We start from the raw sequence: 19566 nt of genomic DNA, 5'->3' as shown, positions 1-19566 counted from the left end.
GGCACGACGCCGCGGCTAGGCTGCAGGGAAAGTGCCTGGAGGTGGCGTGACGGCTGCTGGGAAGGGGGCTGGCCTGGGAGGGCCGGGCGGCTGGTTCTGTAGTCTCCACGGTAACAGAATGCGACTGGATCCTGCCGAGCGATTCGCGGGTTCCGGCCGGCGGCACGTGATCAGTCGAACTCCCCTTCCCCGGAAGAGCTTTCCTTGCGGCATTTTTTCACGTGGTTCTTGGCTAGCTGGCCTTTGCAGTTGGAAAGCGGTGATGTGGGCCCCGATAGTCGACGGCGACTGCAGTCCTCCGAGACTGGCAGGCGGCCTTTTCACTTCCAAGGGTATGGAGTGGGCGCTAGTGCTTCTTGCTGCTGTAGGGCTATGTTTCCAGCTGTTGTGTGAGTTGAGTGGGTTGGATGCGCTTTACAGAAAACACATGCTTAGGATTTGAGAAAACTTAGTGCCCCAGGTACCTTGCCATATTTAATCCAAGGCAGGGTGGCCATTTGATTGCTGTCCGTTTCTGCCATAAACGTTAGTTCTTCAAATTCTCCTTATGCAAATATTAGGGACCTGAGAGCTTTCTAACACCGAGTTGTAGTTAAGGGATCATTCCTAGGAATAGAAAATGCTCATGAAGCCAGCATTAACAAATGGTATTTGAGGAGAGAAGAGGAGGGGGGGCCTACTATCTTAGGTAAATGCAACTTTGTGCCTTAAAACCTAAAGCATTTCAGATAATATTTTGAAATTTACCTTTCAAATTTAGGGTTGTGGTGATGATAAAATGCCTAGGGTATAGTCTGGTCCAAAGTAAGCGCTTATTAACAGATCGCGAGTACCATTTATTTAGTTATTAAAGTTAACTTAGTGACGATTAAGAACGGATAGTTGGCTCTTTTACTCTTTGCATCACTTGCTATCATATTTTCTGATTATTTTTGTGTGCAAATTATAGTTTTAAAAAGATTTTTCAAATTTCTGGGCTCATTGTATACTGGTGAATACTGAAATTCGAGTGAACCTATTCTCTTACAAGTTTGAGTTTCAGAAACGTAAGCACACTGTTGTAGTGAATGATTATGTTAAGGAACAAACTACATCTTTGTGCTTACCATACAGTAATGCATTTGTTGTATGAAAAGTTATGGTTATTTTTAGCAACTTTGGAAACATTCGGTTTAGGTTCGCCATCATTTGAATATTTTGTGTTTTTAAAGTAATGGTATGGATTTGGAATTTTAAATTGGCGTACTTTGGGGGGGGGCTGGTACCTCAATCATTGAATTAGGTAACTACCTAGTAAACCAGCTAGTGTATTTGGTAAGTTGTATGAGGGTTATGGCTTTAGTAGTTAAACATTTCCGAGAGAGGTCACTGGTGAAAAGATACTCAGAATAGGGACTCCAAAATTGTAGCAATTTACTTATGGAACTTGCCATGTTACCTGAAAACATTCTCTGCGAAATGGCATTTGTGTGTTGGTGTGTGAGTGCCTCTACCTTCAAAGCGTTGACATTTTCAGAATGTTAGAGTATTTCCCATCCACAACTAAACTTACCTCCTCGGGTCATTTTTATAGTTATTTTATTTAGATAACTGCTTGATCTTGAAAAGCTGAACTGAGATTTTTTTTTTTGAAGGTTAAGTTATATCTATGTACCAAAACTGTGGTCTTCCTTAATGCTTTCAGAGAGCCAAACACAGTGTATTTTTAGAATCTTGTTGGAAGGAGATTTACTGCTTCATGAGTAGCCTAGTTCTTCCTAAAGTAATTTGATTTTTGCAATTGGTTAAAGTTATCTTAGACTTTAGAGTGGTATTTGTGTGTCTGAAACAGCTAAATTTGCTGAATTGACTATCCTTTCTTTAGAAAATCCGGTATATATAGTATTCCAAAAGCATAGGCATATTGCTTATAGTGAAGTGAAATCTGTGCTTAAAGATTGTTGTGGAATAAAATTTTATTACTTGTTTGTAAACCAGTAGCAATGTATGGCTCAAGATAGAGATTGTTTTGTTCGTAAATTATGTTTTTGGTTTTATACATTTTGATCAACTCCTGGAATAACTTGACTGGAGGATTAAAAAAAGACCTTATACAAATCAAAAGTCTGAAAGTTCTAACTTTTTTTTCCTCTTAATACACATTTTTACATTTATTAGTTACCTGTGTACAGAGTGCAGATAGGGCAGTCTGACTCTTCTGCACTTAATTTTTCTGTTTAGATGAAAGGAAAATTTTGAAATGTGTATATATAACGTAAGTATAAAGTTTACTTCATTGAAGTCTCTAACACTAAACTGGATTTGTCAGTAGAATCTTTGATATTTCATAGATTAATTTTTAAAAGATAGTGATTGGTTAAAACTTCTTTGCCCCAGTTTTACCTGTAAAAATGATCTGAAAATCAAGAATTTAATATTATAGAAGATAATGTTTAAGATATTCTGAACCCTATAATGACTTCATAGGTTTGGGATAGCTAAAAAAATTTTTTCAGATACTTCTTCGCTGCGTGCCATATTTAAATGCACTTCATGAGAGTGTTTTTGCATAATTGCTTACAAAAATAATTGATTTGTAACAAAATTTTGAGCTTTATGGACTAAATACAGGATTAGGAGTTTGTGTTATTTGATATATACACAATTTTAGAGGAATTGGTTTTTGTGAATTTTCTGAACTTTACTATTTTTATAAAGTCACTTTATTTGTGACTTCTCAGTCTGTTTAAATTTTGTTTTATCGGTCTCTGATAGGTGTTACTTAAACTTGGTAGTTTTAGGAAACCAATAAACCTAATTGCCTTAAGCCTGAGGAAGCTTTTGAAAAGAATCATTCTAAATTTTATCTATCTCTTAAACTCCAAATCGGAGGAGAGATTCTTTTTTCATCTTTCCTGGGTATTAGTACAGTGGTGTCAGAAAGTGAGTTTCTATTTTCACATTTAGCCATAATACAAAAAAATAGCCAACCTTTTTTGAAGCCTTGATTTTTAAAATATTCTCAGGCTAATGAATATTTTAAGTTTTGGAGCCCCCCCCCCTTTTTGGGGGGGGCGGTCATGTGACCAGCCCTGTAAGAAGATGTGAAATTCAGATCAGGTGCTTTTGCTGCTTGTTAGTAGTTCTGATGAAAAGTAAAATTAGACTTACAATGAGGAGCACCAATAAGTGGCTCAATTTGATTAGTCAAAATTACTGACCCACTTTAAACAGAAGTAGTGATGTAAATTTTCCTTTTTTGTATAAAAGCTAATTGGTGATAGCTTTACATCTTTTAGAATATTTAGGTAATTTATTTTAGCACATCACTTTAGTTGAATGTAACAATCTGAGATTTCTTTAAAACATTTTATTGAGATAGAATTCACATAACATAAAATTCACCATTTTAAAGGATACATTTAAGTGGTTTTTAGTTCCTGAACATTTTGGTCACCCCCAAAAGAAACCCCATACCAATTAGCAATTGTCCCAGTTATTCCTCTCCCTTTTCACTGTCAACTATGGATCTACTTTCTGTAGATTTACCTGTTCTGGACATTTCCTGTAAATGGAATCATACGATATATGTGGCGTTTTTCTTGTAACTTTTATGAGTTAACTAATTTAGTTTTTTTTTTTAATTGGTTGTATGTTTACAAGATACAAAATTTAGAAAGTGTCAGAATATGTATTCTTCCAGCCACCCTGTTTTCCCTTGATAAAGCCAATACTACCAGTTCCTTTTTTGACTTTACAGATAGTCTATGTCAAGCAAATACATACATACTGTTTTTTTTCTTTGGCTTTTTCTTTGTTTAAACTTTATAGAAGTATGTAGCATAATCTACAATTCTTTTGAACTTTATGCTCTTAATATATCTTGTAGATAATTTTGTATGAGTCCATAAAGTTTATAATTCTTTTCTAGCTGCAGAATATTCCACTCTGTCATTGTACCACCATTTATCACTGGTGTGTATGCTTGTATTTGCACACATGTATATAAGATAAAGTCCTAGAAGAACTACTGTTTCATGGGATGTATGCATTTGTACTTTTGATATTTTCATGTTATCCTCTTAGATTCTGTCATCTTACACTCTCAGCAGCTGGTTAGATGAGAATGCTGGTTGACGTACACCCTTTACAACACCTCTGCCAAACTTTGATTTTTGCCGTTCTGATAGGGTAAAAACAGTATTTTAGGGCGACTTTAATTTCCTCTATTGCGAGACTATGTACGTTTTCATAACCATTTGCTTTTCCTATTCTTTGCCCATTTTTCTGTTAGATTTTTTGTCTTGTTGATTTGTATAAAAAGATCCCTTTTGATATTAGGGAAATGAGTTCTTTATGATGTAAGTTGCAAATATAGTTTTCCAGTTAGGCATTTGTTTTTTATTTTGTGTGGATGGTTTTTGTCATGTTAAAAACAAATTTACATGATTTTGAATTTATCAAAAATTCTGTAGTCTTATTGACTTCTAGGTTTTGTGTCCTGCTTATTATCAAAAAGCTTTTCTCAAAGATTTCTTTAAGAATTAAAAAATAATTACACTGAGACGGGGTGGGGTGGGATTTAAATGTTTGGTCTGTCTGGAATTTTTTTCATTGTAAGGTCTGAGGTGTGGAGCCAACTGTTTCTTTCCTAGTAAGTTCCAGTGATTTGTCATGGTTTCTTTAAATGTATGTACTAACAAGTTAAATAGCTTTTTACTTATGTATGAACTCATGCCAGTACCATAATAAGAGTTGATCCTATACAAAGATAACATGTAAATTTGTTAATTTTTACTCATCTCAGGAGAACTTGCTGTGTAATGGAATCCTCTGGCAAATTAATTCATTAAGTATCAGGATGCTTTTAAAATAAAAATAACTTTCCAAAAAAAAATAACTTTCCAATTTAATCTCTTTAAGTCTGTATACTTTTCTAAAAACTAAGGCATTTATTTTATTTGTAAATTAATTAATTAATTTTTTTTGGCTGCGTTGGGTCTTCGTTGCTGCACGCAGGCTTTCTCTAGTTGTGGTGAGCAGGGGCTAGTCTTCGTTTTGGTGTGCGGGCTTCTCATTGCAGTGGCTTCTCTCATTGCAGAGCACGGGCTCTAGGTGTGCGGGCTTCAGTAGTTGCAGCATGCAGGCCCTGTAGTTGCAGCATGCGGGCCCTTAGAGCACACGGGCTTCAGTAGTTGTGGCGCTTGGGCTTAGTAGTTGTGGCGCTTGGGCTCAGTAGTTGTGGCGCTTGGGCTCAGTAGTTGTGGCACACGGGCTTGGTTGCTCTGTGGCAAGTGGGATCTTCCCCGACTAGGGATCTTCCCTTGCATTGGCAAGCAGATTCTTAACCACTGTGCCACCAGGGAAGTTCCAAGTCTGTATACTTTTATACTTTCATGTAGTTTTTCTAAAATGAATCTACACTTTTTGTTTTTATGTGAGATTGTAGTATGTATAGTGAATTATTGGAGGATTGGGATATGAGTAATTTAACTAATTAGATTAAAATGAACTTTAAAAAGATAGTCAAATATTCCAGAATCAGTATCTTCACAGTGATTGAGAGAAAGGTAGAAGCAAAGTCTTAGAAGAATTTAGGAATATATTTTGGGGGTAATGTAATCATTCTTGTATTTTTGTTAACAAAATAAATGTTCACTTGATTAAAGTGTTTTTTTGCTTGTTTTTTAGGCTGGGAAGGCCATTGTGATTATGTGGTAACTATAGTTATCTTACTACTGATTTTCCCACTGGAATCATGGAGGAGAAACAGCAGATTATATTGGCTAATCAAGATGGTGGGACAGTGGCAGGAGCAGCACCTACCTTCTTTGTCATCCTAAAACAGCCAGGAAATGGCAAAACTGATCAAGGAATTTTGGTTACTAATCGGGATGCCTGTGCTTTGGCTAGCAGTGTTTCATCACCAGGAAAATCTAAGGGAAAGATTTGCCTTCCAGCTGATTGTACTGTAGGAGGAATCACTGTCACCTTGGATAACAATAGTATGTGGAATGAATTCTATCATCGAAGCACAGAGATGATCCTGACCAAACAGGGAAGACGCATGTTTCCTTACTGTCGTTATTGGATAACAGGTTTAGATTCAAATATGAAATATATCCTCGTCATGGATATATCTCCTGTGGATAACCATCGTTATAAATGGAATGGTCGCTGGTGGGAGCCCAGTGGGAAGGCTGAGCCCCATGTTTTGGGGAGGGTTTTTATTCATCCAGAATCTCCTTCCACAGGTCATTATTGGATGCATCAACCAGTATCTTTCTATAAACTCAAACTTACCAACAATACACTGGACCAAGAAGGGCATATTATCTTGCACTCTATGCATCGCTACCTGCCGAGGCTTCATTTGGTGCCTGCAGAGAAGGCTACCGAAGTGATACAATTAAATGGCCCTGGTGTCCACACTTTTACCTTCCCACAGACTGAATTCTTTGCAGTAACAGCTTATCAAAACATTCAGATTACCCAGTTGAAAATAGATTACAATCCATTTGCTAAAGGCTTCCGGGATGATGGGCTGAATAGTAAGCCCCAGAGAGATGGAAAGCAAAAGAACAACTCTGACCAGGAAGGGAATAGTGTTCCCAGTTCTCCTGGTCAACGGGTCCGTCTTACAGAAGGTGAGGGGTCAGAGATACAGCTAACTGATTCGGATCCTTTATTGAGGGGTCATGAAGCATCATGCAAGGGTTTGGAGAAGCCTTCCCTTAATGTAAAACGAGACTTTCTAGGTTTCATGGATATTGATTCAGCACTTGGTGAAGTTCCTCAATTGAAGCAAGAGGTTTCTGAAAGGTAGGTAACAGATTTTCTGTTCTTAGAGATAAAAGGAAGGTTTGAATTTAAAATACTGATTGTGTGGACTGCTGACTTTAGACATTGATAAATGCAAGCCGCTATAAAATATACCACAGTTGCTTTTACATTCTGTGAAGTGACAGTTCATTTTTCTGTAATGAATATTGATTGGGTTCACAATCCAGAATTGTAGGCAAATTAGATGACTTATCAGAATGGGGACCTTAGATTTAGATTTTAGGCTTAGACTTTTGTTAATCATGTGTGACTGTTCCTTGCTAATATATATAGAAGACTTTTAAAAAATATTGAAATATAGTTGGCGTACAGTATGTATAGACAACTCTTGATTGATTGGGGAAGGGAAAAGAATGACCCCCAAATCATAACTGAAACAGAACTTATCCAGTGAGGCACAGAAGAGATTTAAAGTAAAGTTGTTTATATGTAGTACGTAAGAATTTTGTGCCCTGTGGACATCCTAATCCATAAATTGCCTAAGAAATAAGCTGAAGGTTATTACATGTTAAAATAGCATGATATACTCTTATGTTTTTTAAATCTGAACTTGTGTTATTTATTTATTTTTATCAAAGTCTTTATGTTTTTAGAGCAATTTTAGGTTTGCAGCAAAATTGAGAGGAAAGTACAGAGATTTCCCATACAGCCCCTGCCTCCACACATGCATAGCCATTCCCATTAGCAACATTCCCCACCAGAGTGGTACATTTGTGTCAATTGATGAACCTATATTGACGCATCATAATCACCCAAAGTCTGTAGATTACATAAGAGTTCATTGTTGGTGATATACATTCTGTGGGTTTGGACAAATATGTAATGACATGTATCCACCCTCATAGTATCATACAGAGTATTTTCATTGCCCTAGAAATCCTCTATTCTCCACCTGTTAATTCCCCTTCCCCTTCACATCTGGCAACCTTTTACCTTTTTATTATCTCACTGCTTTGCCTTGTCCAGAATTTCATATAGTTGGAATTATACAGTATGTAGCCTTCTCAAATTAGCTTCTTTCACTTAGTAATATGTATGTAAGGTTCCTTCATGTCTATTCATGGCTTGATAGCACATTTTTTTCAGTGCTGAATAATATTTCCTTGTTTGGTTGTACCAGTTCATTTATTCATTCACCTCCTGAAGGACATCTTGGGTGCTTCCCAGGTTTGGCAATTATGAATAAAGCTGCCATGAACATCCATGTCCAAGTCTTCAGTTCATTTGGGTATATACCAAAGAGCGTGGTCACTAGATCGTATGGTAACAGTGATGTTTAGATTTATAAGAAACTGCCAAACTCTTCCAACGTGGCTGCACCATTTTGCAGAAATGAGAGTTCTTGTAGCTCTGCATCCTTGTCAGCACTTGGTGTTGTCAGTTTTCTGGATTTTGGCCTTTCTAATAGGTGTGTAGTAGTAGTATCTTGTTTAAATTTGCCTTTCCCTGATGACACGATGTGGTGCATCTTTTCATGTGCTAATTTGCCATCTGTATGTCATCTTTGGTGTCTGTTAAGGTCTTTGGCCCATTTTCTAATCAGATTGTTTTACTGTTGTCTTAAGAGTTCCTTATATATTTTGGTGTTTTTTGGGCTGCCTTGGGTCTTAGTTGTGGCACGCGGGATCATCGTTGCAGCGCGCGGGCTTCTCTCTACTTGTGGCGCACGAGCTGCAGAGTGCATGGGCTCAGTAGTTGCTGTGTGCAGGCTTAGTTGCCCCGTGGCATGTGGGATCTTAGTTCCCCGACCAGGGATCGAACCCGCGTCCCCTGCATTGGAAGGTGGATTCTTAAGGACCACCAGGGAAGTCCCAGTTCCTTGTATATTTTGGATAACATGTGTTTTGCAAATATTTTCTCCTAGTCTGTGGTCTGTCTTCTCATTCTCTTGTTGTTGTCTTTCACAAAGCAGTTTATTATTTTAATGAAGTTCAGCCTATCAATGATTTCCTTCATGGATCATGCCTTTGATTTCATATCTAAAAAGTCATTGCCATATTTAAGGCCATGTAGGTTTTCTCTTAGGTTATCTTTTAGGATCCTTATAGTTCTGTGTTTTACATTTTGGTTTATGATCCATTTTGTATTAATTTATGTGAAAGTTGGAAGGTCTGCGTCTAGATTCATTTCTTTGCATGTGGATGTCCTGCTGTTCCAGCACCATTTGTTGAGAAGACTCTCTTTGCTCCATTTTACTATCCTTGCTCCTTTGTCAAAGATCAGTTGACTCTATTTATGTGAGTCTATTTGTGGGCTCTCTAGTTTGTTCCACTGACCTATTTGTTCTTTCACCAGTATTACACTGATTTGATTACTGTAGCTTTTTAAGTAAGTCTTGAACCTGGGTAGTGTTAGCCCTCCAACTTTGTTCTCCTTCAATATTGTGTTGGCTATTCTGGGTCTTTTTCTTCTCTATATAGACTTGAGAATCAGTTCAATATCTATAAAATGACTTGCTGGGATTTTGATTTTGGTTGCATTGAATCTATAGATCAAGTTGGGAAGAACTGACATCTTAACTGTATTGAGTCTTCCTATTCATGAACACTGACTCTCTCTCCATTTATTTAGTTATTTAATTTTTTGCATCAGAGTATTGTCATTTTCCCCATATTGATCTTGCACATATTAGATTTATACCTCATTATTTCACTATTTGGGGGTGATAATGTAAATGGTATTGTTTTTTTTAACTTCAAATTCCACTTGTTCTCTGTTGATATATAGGGAAGCAATTGACTTTGGTACTTTATCCTTGTATTCTGCAACCTTGCTATAATCACTTATTAGTTCCAGAAGTTTTTTGGAGATTCTTTTGGATTTTCTACCTAGACGATCATGTGATTCATGAACAAGACAGTTTTCTTTCTCTCAAATCTGTATTCCTTTATTTCCTTTTCTTGTCCTATTGCATTCACTAGGACTTCCAGTATGATGCTGAAAAGGAGCGATGAGAGGTGACATCCTTGCCTTGTTTCTGATCTTAGTGGGAAAGTTTCTAGTTTCTCACCATTAAGTATGATGTTTGTTTTAGGTTTTTTGTAGATATTCTTTTTTTTGGCCGTACCTTGCTGTATGCGGGATCTTAGTTTCCTTTGTAGATATTCTTGATTAAGTTGAGGAAGTTCCCTTCTATTGCTGATTTACTGAGAGTTTTTATCATGGATGGGTGTTGCATATTGTCAAATGCTTTTTCTGAATCTCTTGATATCATGTGACTTTTTTTTCCTTTTCTGGTTTATTGATGTGATGGATTATGTTAATTGATTTTTGAATGAACCAGCCTTGAATACCTGGGATGAATCCCGCGTGGTCGTGGTGTATAATTCTTTTTATATGTTTTGTTTGATTTGCTCTTATTTTGTTGAGGATTTTTGCATTTCTGTTTTTGAGGAATAATGGTCTGCAGTTGTCTTGTAATGTCTTTGTCTGGTTTTGGGATTTGGGGTTATGCTGGCTTCATAGAAGGAGTCAGGAAGTATTGCCACTACTCCATCTTCTGAAAGAGATTGTAGAGAATTGGTATCATTTCTTTCTCATATGTTTGGGAAATTTTACCAGTGAACCCATCTGGTCCTGGTGCTTTCTGTTTTGGAACCTTATTGATTCAATTTCTTAAATAAATATAGGCCTATTTTGATTGTTTCTTGTGTGAGCTTTGGAAGATTGTGTTTTTCAAGGAATTGGCTCATTTTATCTAGGGTATCAAATTTGTTGGCATAAAATTGTTCATATATTCCTTTATTATTCTTTTGATGTCCATGGGATCTGTAGTGGTGTCCCTCTTTTTCTTTTTTTAAATTAAATTTATTTTATTATTTATTTTGGTTGCACCAGGTCTTAGTTGCGGCTGGTGGTCTCCTTAGTTGTGGCATGCAAACTCATAGTTGCGCTATGCATGTGGGATCTAGTTCCCTGACTAGGGATCAAACCCACGTCCCCTGCATTGGAAGGTGGATTTTTAACCACTGTGCCACCAGGGAAGTCCTCCCTCTTTTTATTTCTGATAATAGTAATTTGTGTCTTCTCTCTTTTTTCCTTAGCCTGGCTAGAGGCTTATTGATTTTTTTTATTGATCTTTGAAAAGATCAATTAAAAAAATCAATAAAAAGTTTAAAAAATCAGCTTTTGGTTTTATTGATTTTTATCTACTGATTTTTCTGTTTTCAATTTCATTGATTTCTGCCCTGATTCTTATTTCTTTTCTGCTGCTCACTTTGGATTTAATTTGCTCTTCTTTTTCTAATTTCCTAAGGTGGAAACTTAGATTATTGATTTTAGATCTTCCTTCTTTTCTAATATATGCGTTCAGTGCTATGTTTCTTTGTGAGCACTGCTTTCTCTGTGTCCCACAAATTTTGATAAATTGTATTTATATTTTCACTTAGTTCAGAATATTTAAAAATTTCTCTCGAGATTTTTTTCTTTGACCCATGTGTTATTTAGAAGTGTGTCGTTTAATCAGTTACTTTGGGATTTTCGTTATTTTTCTGTCAGTGATTTCTAGTTTAATTTCATTACAGTCTTTTAAGTTTTTTAAGATGTGTTTTATGGTCCAGAATGTGGTTTAGCTTGGTGAATGTTCCATGTTAACTTGAGAAGAATGTGTATTCTGCTGTTGTTGAAGTAGTCTATACATGTCAATTATATCTAGTTAATTGATGGCTTAACTGAATTCCATTATGTCCTTACTGACTTTCTTCCTGCTGGACCTGTCCATTCTGATGTGTTTCAGTCTCTGATAGTAGATTCATCCGTTTCTCCTTGCATTTCTTTTAGTTTTTGCCTCATGTAGGTTGATACTCTGTTTTGGGGCACATATACGTTAAGGATTATTATGTCTTCTTGGAGGATTGACCCTTTATCATTATGTAACGTCCTTCATTATCCCTGATAACTTTCATTACTTTTAAGTCTATTCTGTCTGAAATTAAAATAGCTACTCCTGCTTTTTGTTGATTAGTATTAGCATGATATATTTTTCTCTATCCATTTACTTTGAATTTTTATGTGTCTTTATATTTAAAGTGGGTTTTACAGATAATATGTAATTGGGTCTTGTTTTTTTTTTTTAATTTTATTTATTTGTTTATTTAGTTTTGGCTGTGTTGGGTCTTCGTTTCTGTGCGAGGGCTTTCTCTAGTTGCAGCAAGCGGGGGCCACTCTTCATCGCGGTGCGCGGGCCTCTCACTGTCGTGGCCTCTCTTGTTGAGGAGCGCAGGCTCAGTAGTTGTGGCTCACGGGCCTAGTTGCTCCGCGGCATGTGGGATCTTCCCAGACCAGGGCTCGAACCCGTGTCCCCTGCATTAGCAGGCAGATTCTCAACCACTGCGCCACCAGGGAAGCCCTTGTTTTTTTTTTTTAATTTATTTTATTTATTTATTTTTGGCTGTGTTGGGTCTTCGTTGCTGTGCGCGGGCTTTCTCTAGTTACGGCAAGCGGGGGCTACTCTTCGTTGCAGTGTGCGGGCTTCTCATTGCAGTGGCTTCTCTTTGCAGAGCATGGGCTCTAGGTGCTCGGGCTTCAGTAGTTGTGGCACATGGGCTCAGTAGTTGTGGCTTGTGGGCTCTAGAGCACAGGCTCAGTAGTTGTGGTGCACGGGCTTAGTTGCTCCGTGGCATGTGGGATCTACCCAGACCGGGGATCGAACCCGTGTCCCCTGCATTGGCAGGTGGATTCTTAACCACTGTGCCACCAGGGAAGCCCTGGGTCTTGTTTTTTGATCCATTCTGACTGGTGCATTTAGACTGTTGACATTCAAAGTGATTATTGAAATAGTTGGATTAATATCTACCATATTTGTTACAGTTTTTCTTTTGTCCTTGTTCTTTGTTTCTATTTTTGTTTTCCACTCTTTATTTGTCTTTTGTGGTTTTAGTTGAGCGTTTTATATGATTTGGTTTTCTTTCTCCTCTTAGCATATCAGTTATACTTTAACTCTTTTTAGTGGTTACTCTATGGTTTGAATATACATTTACAACTTAACCCAAGTCCATTTTCAGATAACACTATATTGGTTCACAGGTAGTTGGTAAATACTCTCTCCTGTTCTTTGTATCACTGCCATCATTCATTTCACTTATGTATAAATATGTATATGTGATATATACATAAGTAATCAAACGTATTGTTGCTATTATTTTGAACAAATTGTTACCTGTTAGACCAACTAAGAACAACAACAAAAGAAAGGTTTTATTTTGCATTCACTTATTTCTTCCTCGTTCTTTATGGAGATCTGAGCTTGACCTGTGTTATTTTACATTTGTCTGAAGAACTTCTTTTAATATTTCTTGCAAGTCAGATCAACTGGCAACAAATTCTGTTAATTTTTGTTTCTGAAGGTCTTTATTTCTCCTTTAATTTTGCAGGGTACAGAATTCTAGGTTGGTGTTTTACTCTCTGAATACTTATAATATTTCACTCTTTTTGATTCTGTGGTTTCTGAGGAGAAGTTGGATAGAATTCTTATCTTTGTTCCTCTGTAGGTAAGGTGTTTTTTCCTCTGGCTTCTTTTAGTATATTTTATTTATCTTTGATTTTCTGCAGTTTAAAAATGGCACCACTACATATAGTCTTTTGGTAGTTACCCTTCTTGGTGTTCTGTGAGCTTCTGGTTCTGTGGTTTGATGTCTGACATTAATTTGGGGAAATCTCAGTCATCATTGTTTTAAATATTTCTTCTGTTCCTCTCTTTTTCTGATACTCATATTATGCGTATGTTGCATCTTTTGTAGTTGTCCCACAGTCCTTGGATATTCTGTTCTTTTCAGCTTTTGTTTTCTTTCCTTTTCAGTTTTGGAGGTTTCTGTTGCTATATCTTCAAGCTCAGAGATTGTTTCCTCAGCCGTGTCTAGTCTACTAATAAGCCCATCAAAGGCATTCTTCATTTCTTTTACCATGTTTTTGATCTTTAGCATCTCTTTTTGTTTTTCTTAGGATTTTCATTTCTCTGCTTACATTGTACGTCCGTTCTTGCATGTTGTCTCTTTATTTATTAGAATCCTCAGTATGTTAATCATAGTTATAAATTCCCAGTCTGGTAATTTCAGCATCCCAGTATGATAATTTTGATGATTGCTCTGTCTTCAAATTGTGTTTTTTTGCCTTTTAGTATGCTTTGTAATTTTTTCTTGACAGCTGGACATGATGTGTTAGGTAAAAAGAAGTGCTGTAAATAGGCCTTTAATAATGCTATGGTAAGGCATGGATGTGAGGGAAAGGGAAGTGTTCTTTAGTCCTATGGTTAGGTCTCAGTTTTTTAATGAGTCTGTGCCTCTGGACTGTGAACTTCACAAGTACTTCTCATATTCTTTCTTGCCCCCTTAAGTTGGACAGGATTGGCTAGAGTAGGCTGGAGTTGGATATTTCCGTTCCCCAGGTCAGTTAGGCTCTGATAAAACCCACCAAGTTAGACTCTGGTTAACTAATTTTTCCAGAGGTTAGGCTTTGTTGTTAAAAGTAACAGAGACTGACGCCCCCGGCCCAGGATTTTTCTCACGAGGGAATATTTACTGTGAGAACCTAGTCTAGCTCCTGGTGGAAAACTTACAGAAATGTGGGAGCACCCCTATAACTGGGTACCCCTGGAGTTTTAAACCCAGGCTTGTCTACATTGAGCCTCCAGCAACTCCAGTTACAGTTCAGGTTTTTCTACCCTGGCACTGGTTCCCAAGGTGGTTTCCATTGTCAGTTACTGCTCTAACCATGATCCCCTGTATCCACCTGACTGTTTTCAGCAGTTTGCACTGTACTCTCACTGTCTCTCTTTCTCTCTCCTTTTTTTTTTTTTAAATAGAGAAGCCTGTGTGAAACCTGGCTTGTTTCTTTTCTTTCCTTTTCTTTGTTTCTTTTTAAAAAATATTTATTTATTTATTTGGCTGTGTTGGTTCTTAGTTGCAGCATGTGGGCTCTTTGTTGTGGTGCACAGGCTTAGTTTCCCTGCAGCATGTGGGATCTTAGTTCCCTGACCAGGGATGGAACCCGCGTCCCCTGCGTTGGAAGGTGGATTTTTAACCACTGGACCACCAGGGAAGTCTCCTCACTGTCTCTTATGGATTCAAAAGAGTTGTTGATTTTTCAGTCCGTTTAACTTTTCACTTGTTAGGACATAGTGGCTATTTCTAAACTCCTTACATGTGCAGCTGGAAACTTGCCTTATTTGAATGTTAAAACCCAAGTTCGGTAGAAGTATATCCCAGCCCAGTACTTTTCTTTTACCTTCCTTTTCTCACTTAATTCATATCCCATTAACAGCTACTATTCTTTGAGTTTGGAATCCCCACATTCATGAGTTCCCCGACTTGTTTATGGGAAAGTTAGTGCTTTGCTATTTTCTAAGGGTTGTTGACAGGTGGAGTGGATGTTACTCAAGCAGTGAACAGGTTTTTCTTTTATTCTGTCAAGGGGGAAAGTGGTTTTCAGTTTATGCTTTTCACTGTGGTTTTGTTTTTGTTTTTTGGCAGTTGCAACTAGAGGATGCCACCCAGTGTGTAATCATCTTGATTACCCAGTACAATTTAAAAAAATTGAAACACTTCAACACCAGTATTTTTTTGAATTGATTTTATTGAAGGACAGTTGATTTGGTGTTTAATTTCTGTTGTACAGCAAAGCGATTCAGTTATATATGTACATTCTTTTTCACATTCTTTTCTATTATGGTTTATCACAGGACATTGAATATACAGTGCTATCCAGTGGGACCTTGTTGTTTATCCATTCTGTACATAATAGTTTGCATGTGCTACTCCCAAACTCCCAATCCATCCCTCCCCTTCTTCTTTCCCCCTTGGCAACCACAAGTCTGTTTTCTATGTCTGTGAATCTGTTTCTGTTTTGTGGGTAAGTTCATTTGTGTTATATTTTAGATTCCACATATGTGAAATCATATGGTGTTTGTCTTTCTCTTTCTGACTTACTTCACTTAGTTTGATAATCTCTGGTTGCATCCATGTTGCTGCAAATGGCATTATTTCATTCTTTTTTTATGGCTGAGTAGTATTCCATTATGTATTATATGTACCACATTTTCTTTATCCAGTCATCTGTCGATGGACATTTAGGTTGTTTTCATGTCTTGGCTGTTGTGAATAGTGCTGCTGTGAACATGGGGTGCATGTATCTTTTTGAATTATAGTTTTGTCCAGATAGATGCCCAGGAGTGGGATTGCTGGATCCTATGACAACTCTATTTTTAGTTTATTGAGGAACCTCCATATTGTTTTCCATAGTGGCTGCACTAATTTACGTTCCCACTAACAGTGTAGGAGGGTTCCCTTTGCTCCACACCCTCTCCAGCATTTGTTATTTGTAGACTTTTTTTTTTTTTTTAAATACATTTATTTATTTATTTATTTTTGGCTGTGTTGGGTCTTGCTGCACGCAGGCTTTCTCTAGTTGCAGCGAGTGGGGGCTACTCTTCATTGCGGTGCGCGGGCTTCTTATTGCGGTGGCTTCTCTTGTTGCAGAGAACAGGCTCTAGGCGTGCAGTCTTCAGTAGCTGTGGCATGCAGGCTCAGTAGTTGTGGCTCGCAGGCTCTAGAGTGCAGGCTCAGTAGTTGTGGCGCATGGGTTTGTTGCTCCGCAGCATGTGGGATCTTCCCGGACCAGGGCTCGAACCTATGTCCCCTGCATAGGCAGGCGGATTCTTAACCACTGCGCCACCAGGGAAGCCCTATTTGTAGACTTTTTAATGATGGCCTTTCTGACTGGTGTGAGTTGATACCTCATTGTGGTTTTGATTTGCATTTCTCTAATAATTAGTGGTGTTGAGCATCTTTTCATGTCCCTGTTGGCCATCTGTATGTCTTCTTCGGAGAAAGTTCTATTTAGGTCTTTTGTCCGTTTTTCAGTTGGGTTGTTTGTTTTTGTTATTGAGTTGTGTGAGCTGTTTGTATATTTTGGAAATTAAGTCCTTGTTGGTCACATCATTTGCAAATATTTTCTCCCAGTCCATAAGTTGTCTCTTTGTTTTGTTTATGGTTTCCTTTGCTGTACAAAAGCTTTTAAGTTTGATTAGGTCCCATTTGTTTATTTTTGCTTTTATTTCTATTGCCTTGGGAGACTGACCTAAGAAAATATTGGTATGATTTATGTCAGAGAATGTTTTGCCTGTGTTCTCTTCTAGGAATTTTTTGGCAACACCAGTATTTTTATCCTCATTATCCAAAAGCAGTTTAATCTATCCTTGGATGATGGAGGATTTACTTTTAAAATTACTTTGGAGGCCAGGGTGAGGAGTTTGTTAGCTGACAGAGTCATGTGTATTTCTTTGTAGCAGACAGTGGTTTTTGGTGTTACATGTGGTATTATAAGCTTCTGATCTTAATGACTTAAGAAAATGGTTCAGATTTATGAGTGCATCAGTATCCTTGTTACTGAAGGGAAGAAAACAACTTGACATGCATGCTCCAGGAAATAGCATTATCATCATGTCTGAAAGTGGTATTTAGCCGTATGCAAACTTTGTCTTACATATGCAAGCTTGATTTGGGAGCTGAGATTATTTTGAGGCAGGCGTTGTGATGAGAACTCTTAGGATTTACTCTCAGAGTAACTTTAATGTATAACATACAGCAGTGTTATTAATTATGTTGTACATTATAAGTCTAGTGCTTACTTATTTTCTAACTGGAAGTTTATACCTTTTCACCACCATCATCCAATTTCCGATTCCCCCGCCTCCAGTAACCACAAATCTGATTTCTTTCTGAGTTTGTTTTGAAGTATAATAGACCTACAACAATATGTTCGTTCTGGCGTGTAGCTTAGGGTGATTTGATATTTCTATACGTTACAAAGTGATCATCATTATAAATCTAGTTACCATCTGTCAGCATGCGAAGATATTACATTATTATTGGCTGTATTTCCTGCACTGTACATTACATCCCTGTGACTCATTTATTTTGTAACTGGACGTTTGTATCTCTTTTAATTTCCCTCACTTATTTCATTCATTCCCCCCACCCTCCCCTCCTCTGGTAACCATCTGTTTCTTCTCTACATCTGTGACTGTTTTTGTTTTGTTACATTTGTTCACTTGTTTTTTAGATTCCACATATAAGTGAAATCATGCAGTATTTGTCTTTTTAGTCTGACTTATTTCACTTAGCACAATATCCTCTAGGTCCATCCATGTTGTTGCAAATGGCAAGATTTCATTCTTGTTTTACGGCTAATATTCATCTATTTGTCATCTTCTTTATCCATTTACCTATTTATAGACACTTGGGTTGCTTCCATATCTTGGTCATTGTGAGTAATGCTGCTATGAACATAGGGGTGCATATGTCTTTTTAAATCAGTGTTTTTGTTTTCTTTGGAAAAATACCCGGAAGTGGAATTGCTTGACAATTGCTATGGCAGTTCTATCTTTAAATTCGTGAGAAACCTCCATACTGTTTTCCATAGCAGCTGCACCATTTTACATACTCACCAACAGTGCCTGAGGGTTTCCTTTTCTCCACATTCTCTCCAGCACTTGTTATCTATTGTCTTTTTATTGTCAAAATGATAATATCCATTTTGACAGGTATGAGGTGATAGCTCATTGTGGATTTGACTTGCATTTCCTTGATGATGAGTGATGTTGAGCATCTTTTCATGTACCTGTTGCCCATTTGTATGTCTTCTTTGGAGAGATGTCTATTTAGGTCCTCTGTCCATTTTGTGATTGGATTGCTTGTTTTTTTTTGATGTTGAGTTAAATGAATTTTTATATATTTTGGACATTAGCCATTTGTTAAATTGTTTGCGAATATCTTCTTTCACTCATTAGGTAGCCTTTTCATTTGTTGATGGTGCAGAAGCTGTGCAAAAGCTTTTTAGTTTGATGTAGTCCGATTTGTCTGTTTTTGCTTTTGTTTCCCTTGCCCCAGGAGACATATCCAAAAAAAATATTGCTAAGACTGAGGTAAAAAATATTGCTAACACTGCCTATGTTTTCTTCTAGGAGTTTTATGATTTCAGGTCTTAATCTTTAAGTCTTTAATCCACTTTGAGTTTATTTTTGTATATTGTGTGAGAAAATAGTCCAGTTTGATTCTTTTGCATGTAGTTGTCTGGTTTTTTCAAAACCATTTATTGAAAAGGCTGTCTTTTCCCCATTGTATATTCTTGCCTCCTGTGTTGTAGATTAAATGTCCATGTAAGTGTGGGTTCATTTCTGGGCTCTCTATTCTGTTCCATTGATCTGTGTCTACTTTTGTGCAAGTACCTTACTGTTTTGATGACTATAGCTTTGTAGTATAGTTTGAAATCAGGGATCATGGTACCTCCAGTTCTTGTTTCTCAATATTGTTTTGGCTCTTTGGGGTCTTTCGGGTTTTCATACAAATTTAGAGTAATTTTTTCTGGTTCTATGAAAAATGCCATTGGTATTTCAATAGGGATTGCACTCAATTTGTAGATTGCCTTGGGTAGTACAGTCATTTTAACAATATTAATTCTTCCAGTCTATGAGCATGGTATATCTTGTCATCTGTTGGTGTTGTCTCAGTTCTTTTCATCACTGTCTTATAGTTTTCTGAGTACAGGTCTTTTACCTCCTTAGTTAGATATATTCCTAGGTATTTTATTTCTTTTTGATGCAGTTGTAAATGAGATTGATTCCTTAGTTTTTCTTCCTGATAGGTTGTTGTTAGTGTAAAGAAACGCAACAGATTTCTGTGTTTTAATTTTGTATCCTGAAACTTTATGAAGTCATTTATTTGCTCTAATAGTTTTTTGGTGGCGTCTTTA

General features: G+C 37.1%; 1 protein-coding gene across 20 annotated transcripts in view; it reads left to right on the top strand.

Annotated features, from left to right (window-relative positions):
- The window catches only part of MGA (MAX dimerization protein MGA), a 161502-nt gene that overhangs the window by 65843 nt on the left and 76093 nt on the right, over positions 1-19566 (top strand). For 19 of the 20 annotated variants that reach the window (XM_057543993.1, XM_057543992.1, XM_057543999.1 and 16 more), the window contains exon 2: positions 5671-6801. In XM_057543993.1, coding sequence (XP_057399976.1) covers positions 5738-6801 — 1064 coding nt within the window. In that variant the 5' untranslated portion in view covers positions 5671-5737. Of the gene's footprint in view, positions 1-263; positions 333-5670; positions 6802-19566 lie in introns of those variants that run through there. The other variant, XM_057543994.1, reaches the window with a different exon arrangement.

This window comes from Balaenoptera acutorostrata, chromosome 3 (genome assembly GCF_949987535.1).
Source record: "Balaenoptera acutorostrata chromosome 3, mBalAcu1.1, whole genome shotgun sequence".
NCBI classification, from domain to species: domain Eukaryota; kingdom Metazoa; phylum Chordata; class Mammalia; order Artiodactyla; family Balaenopteridae; genus Balaenoptera; species Balaenoptera acutorostrata.
This window is presented reverse-complemented; position numbering and strand designations above follow the sequence as displayed.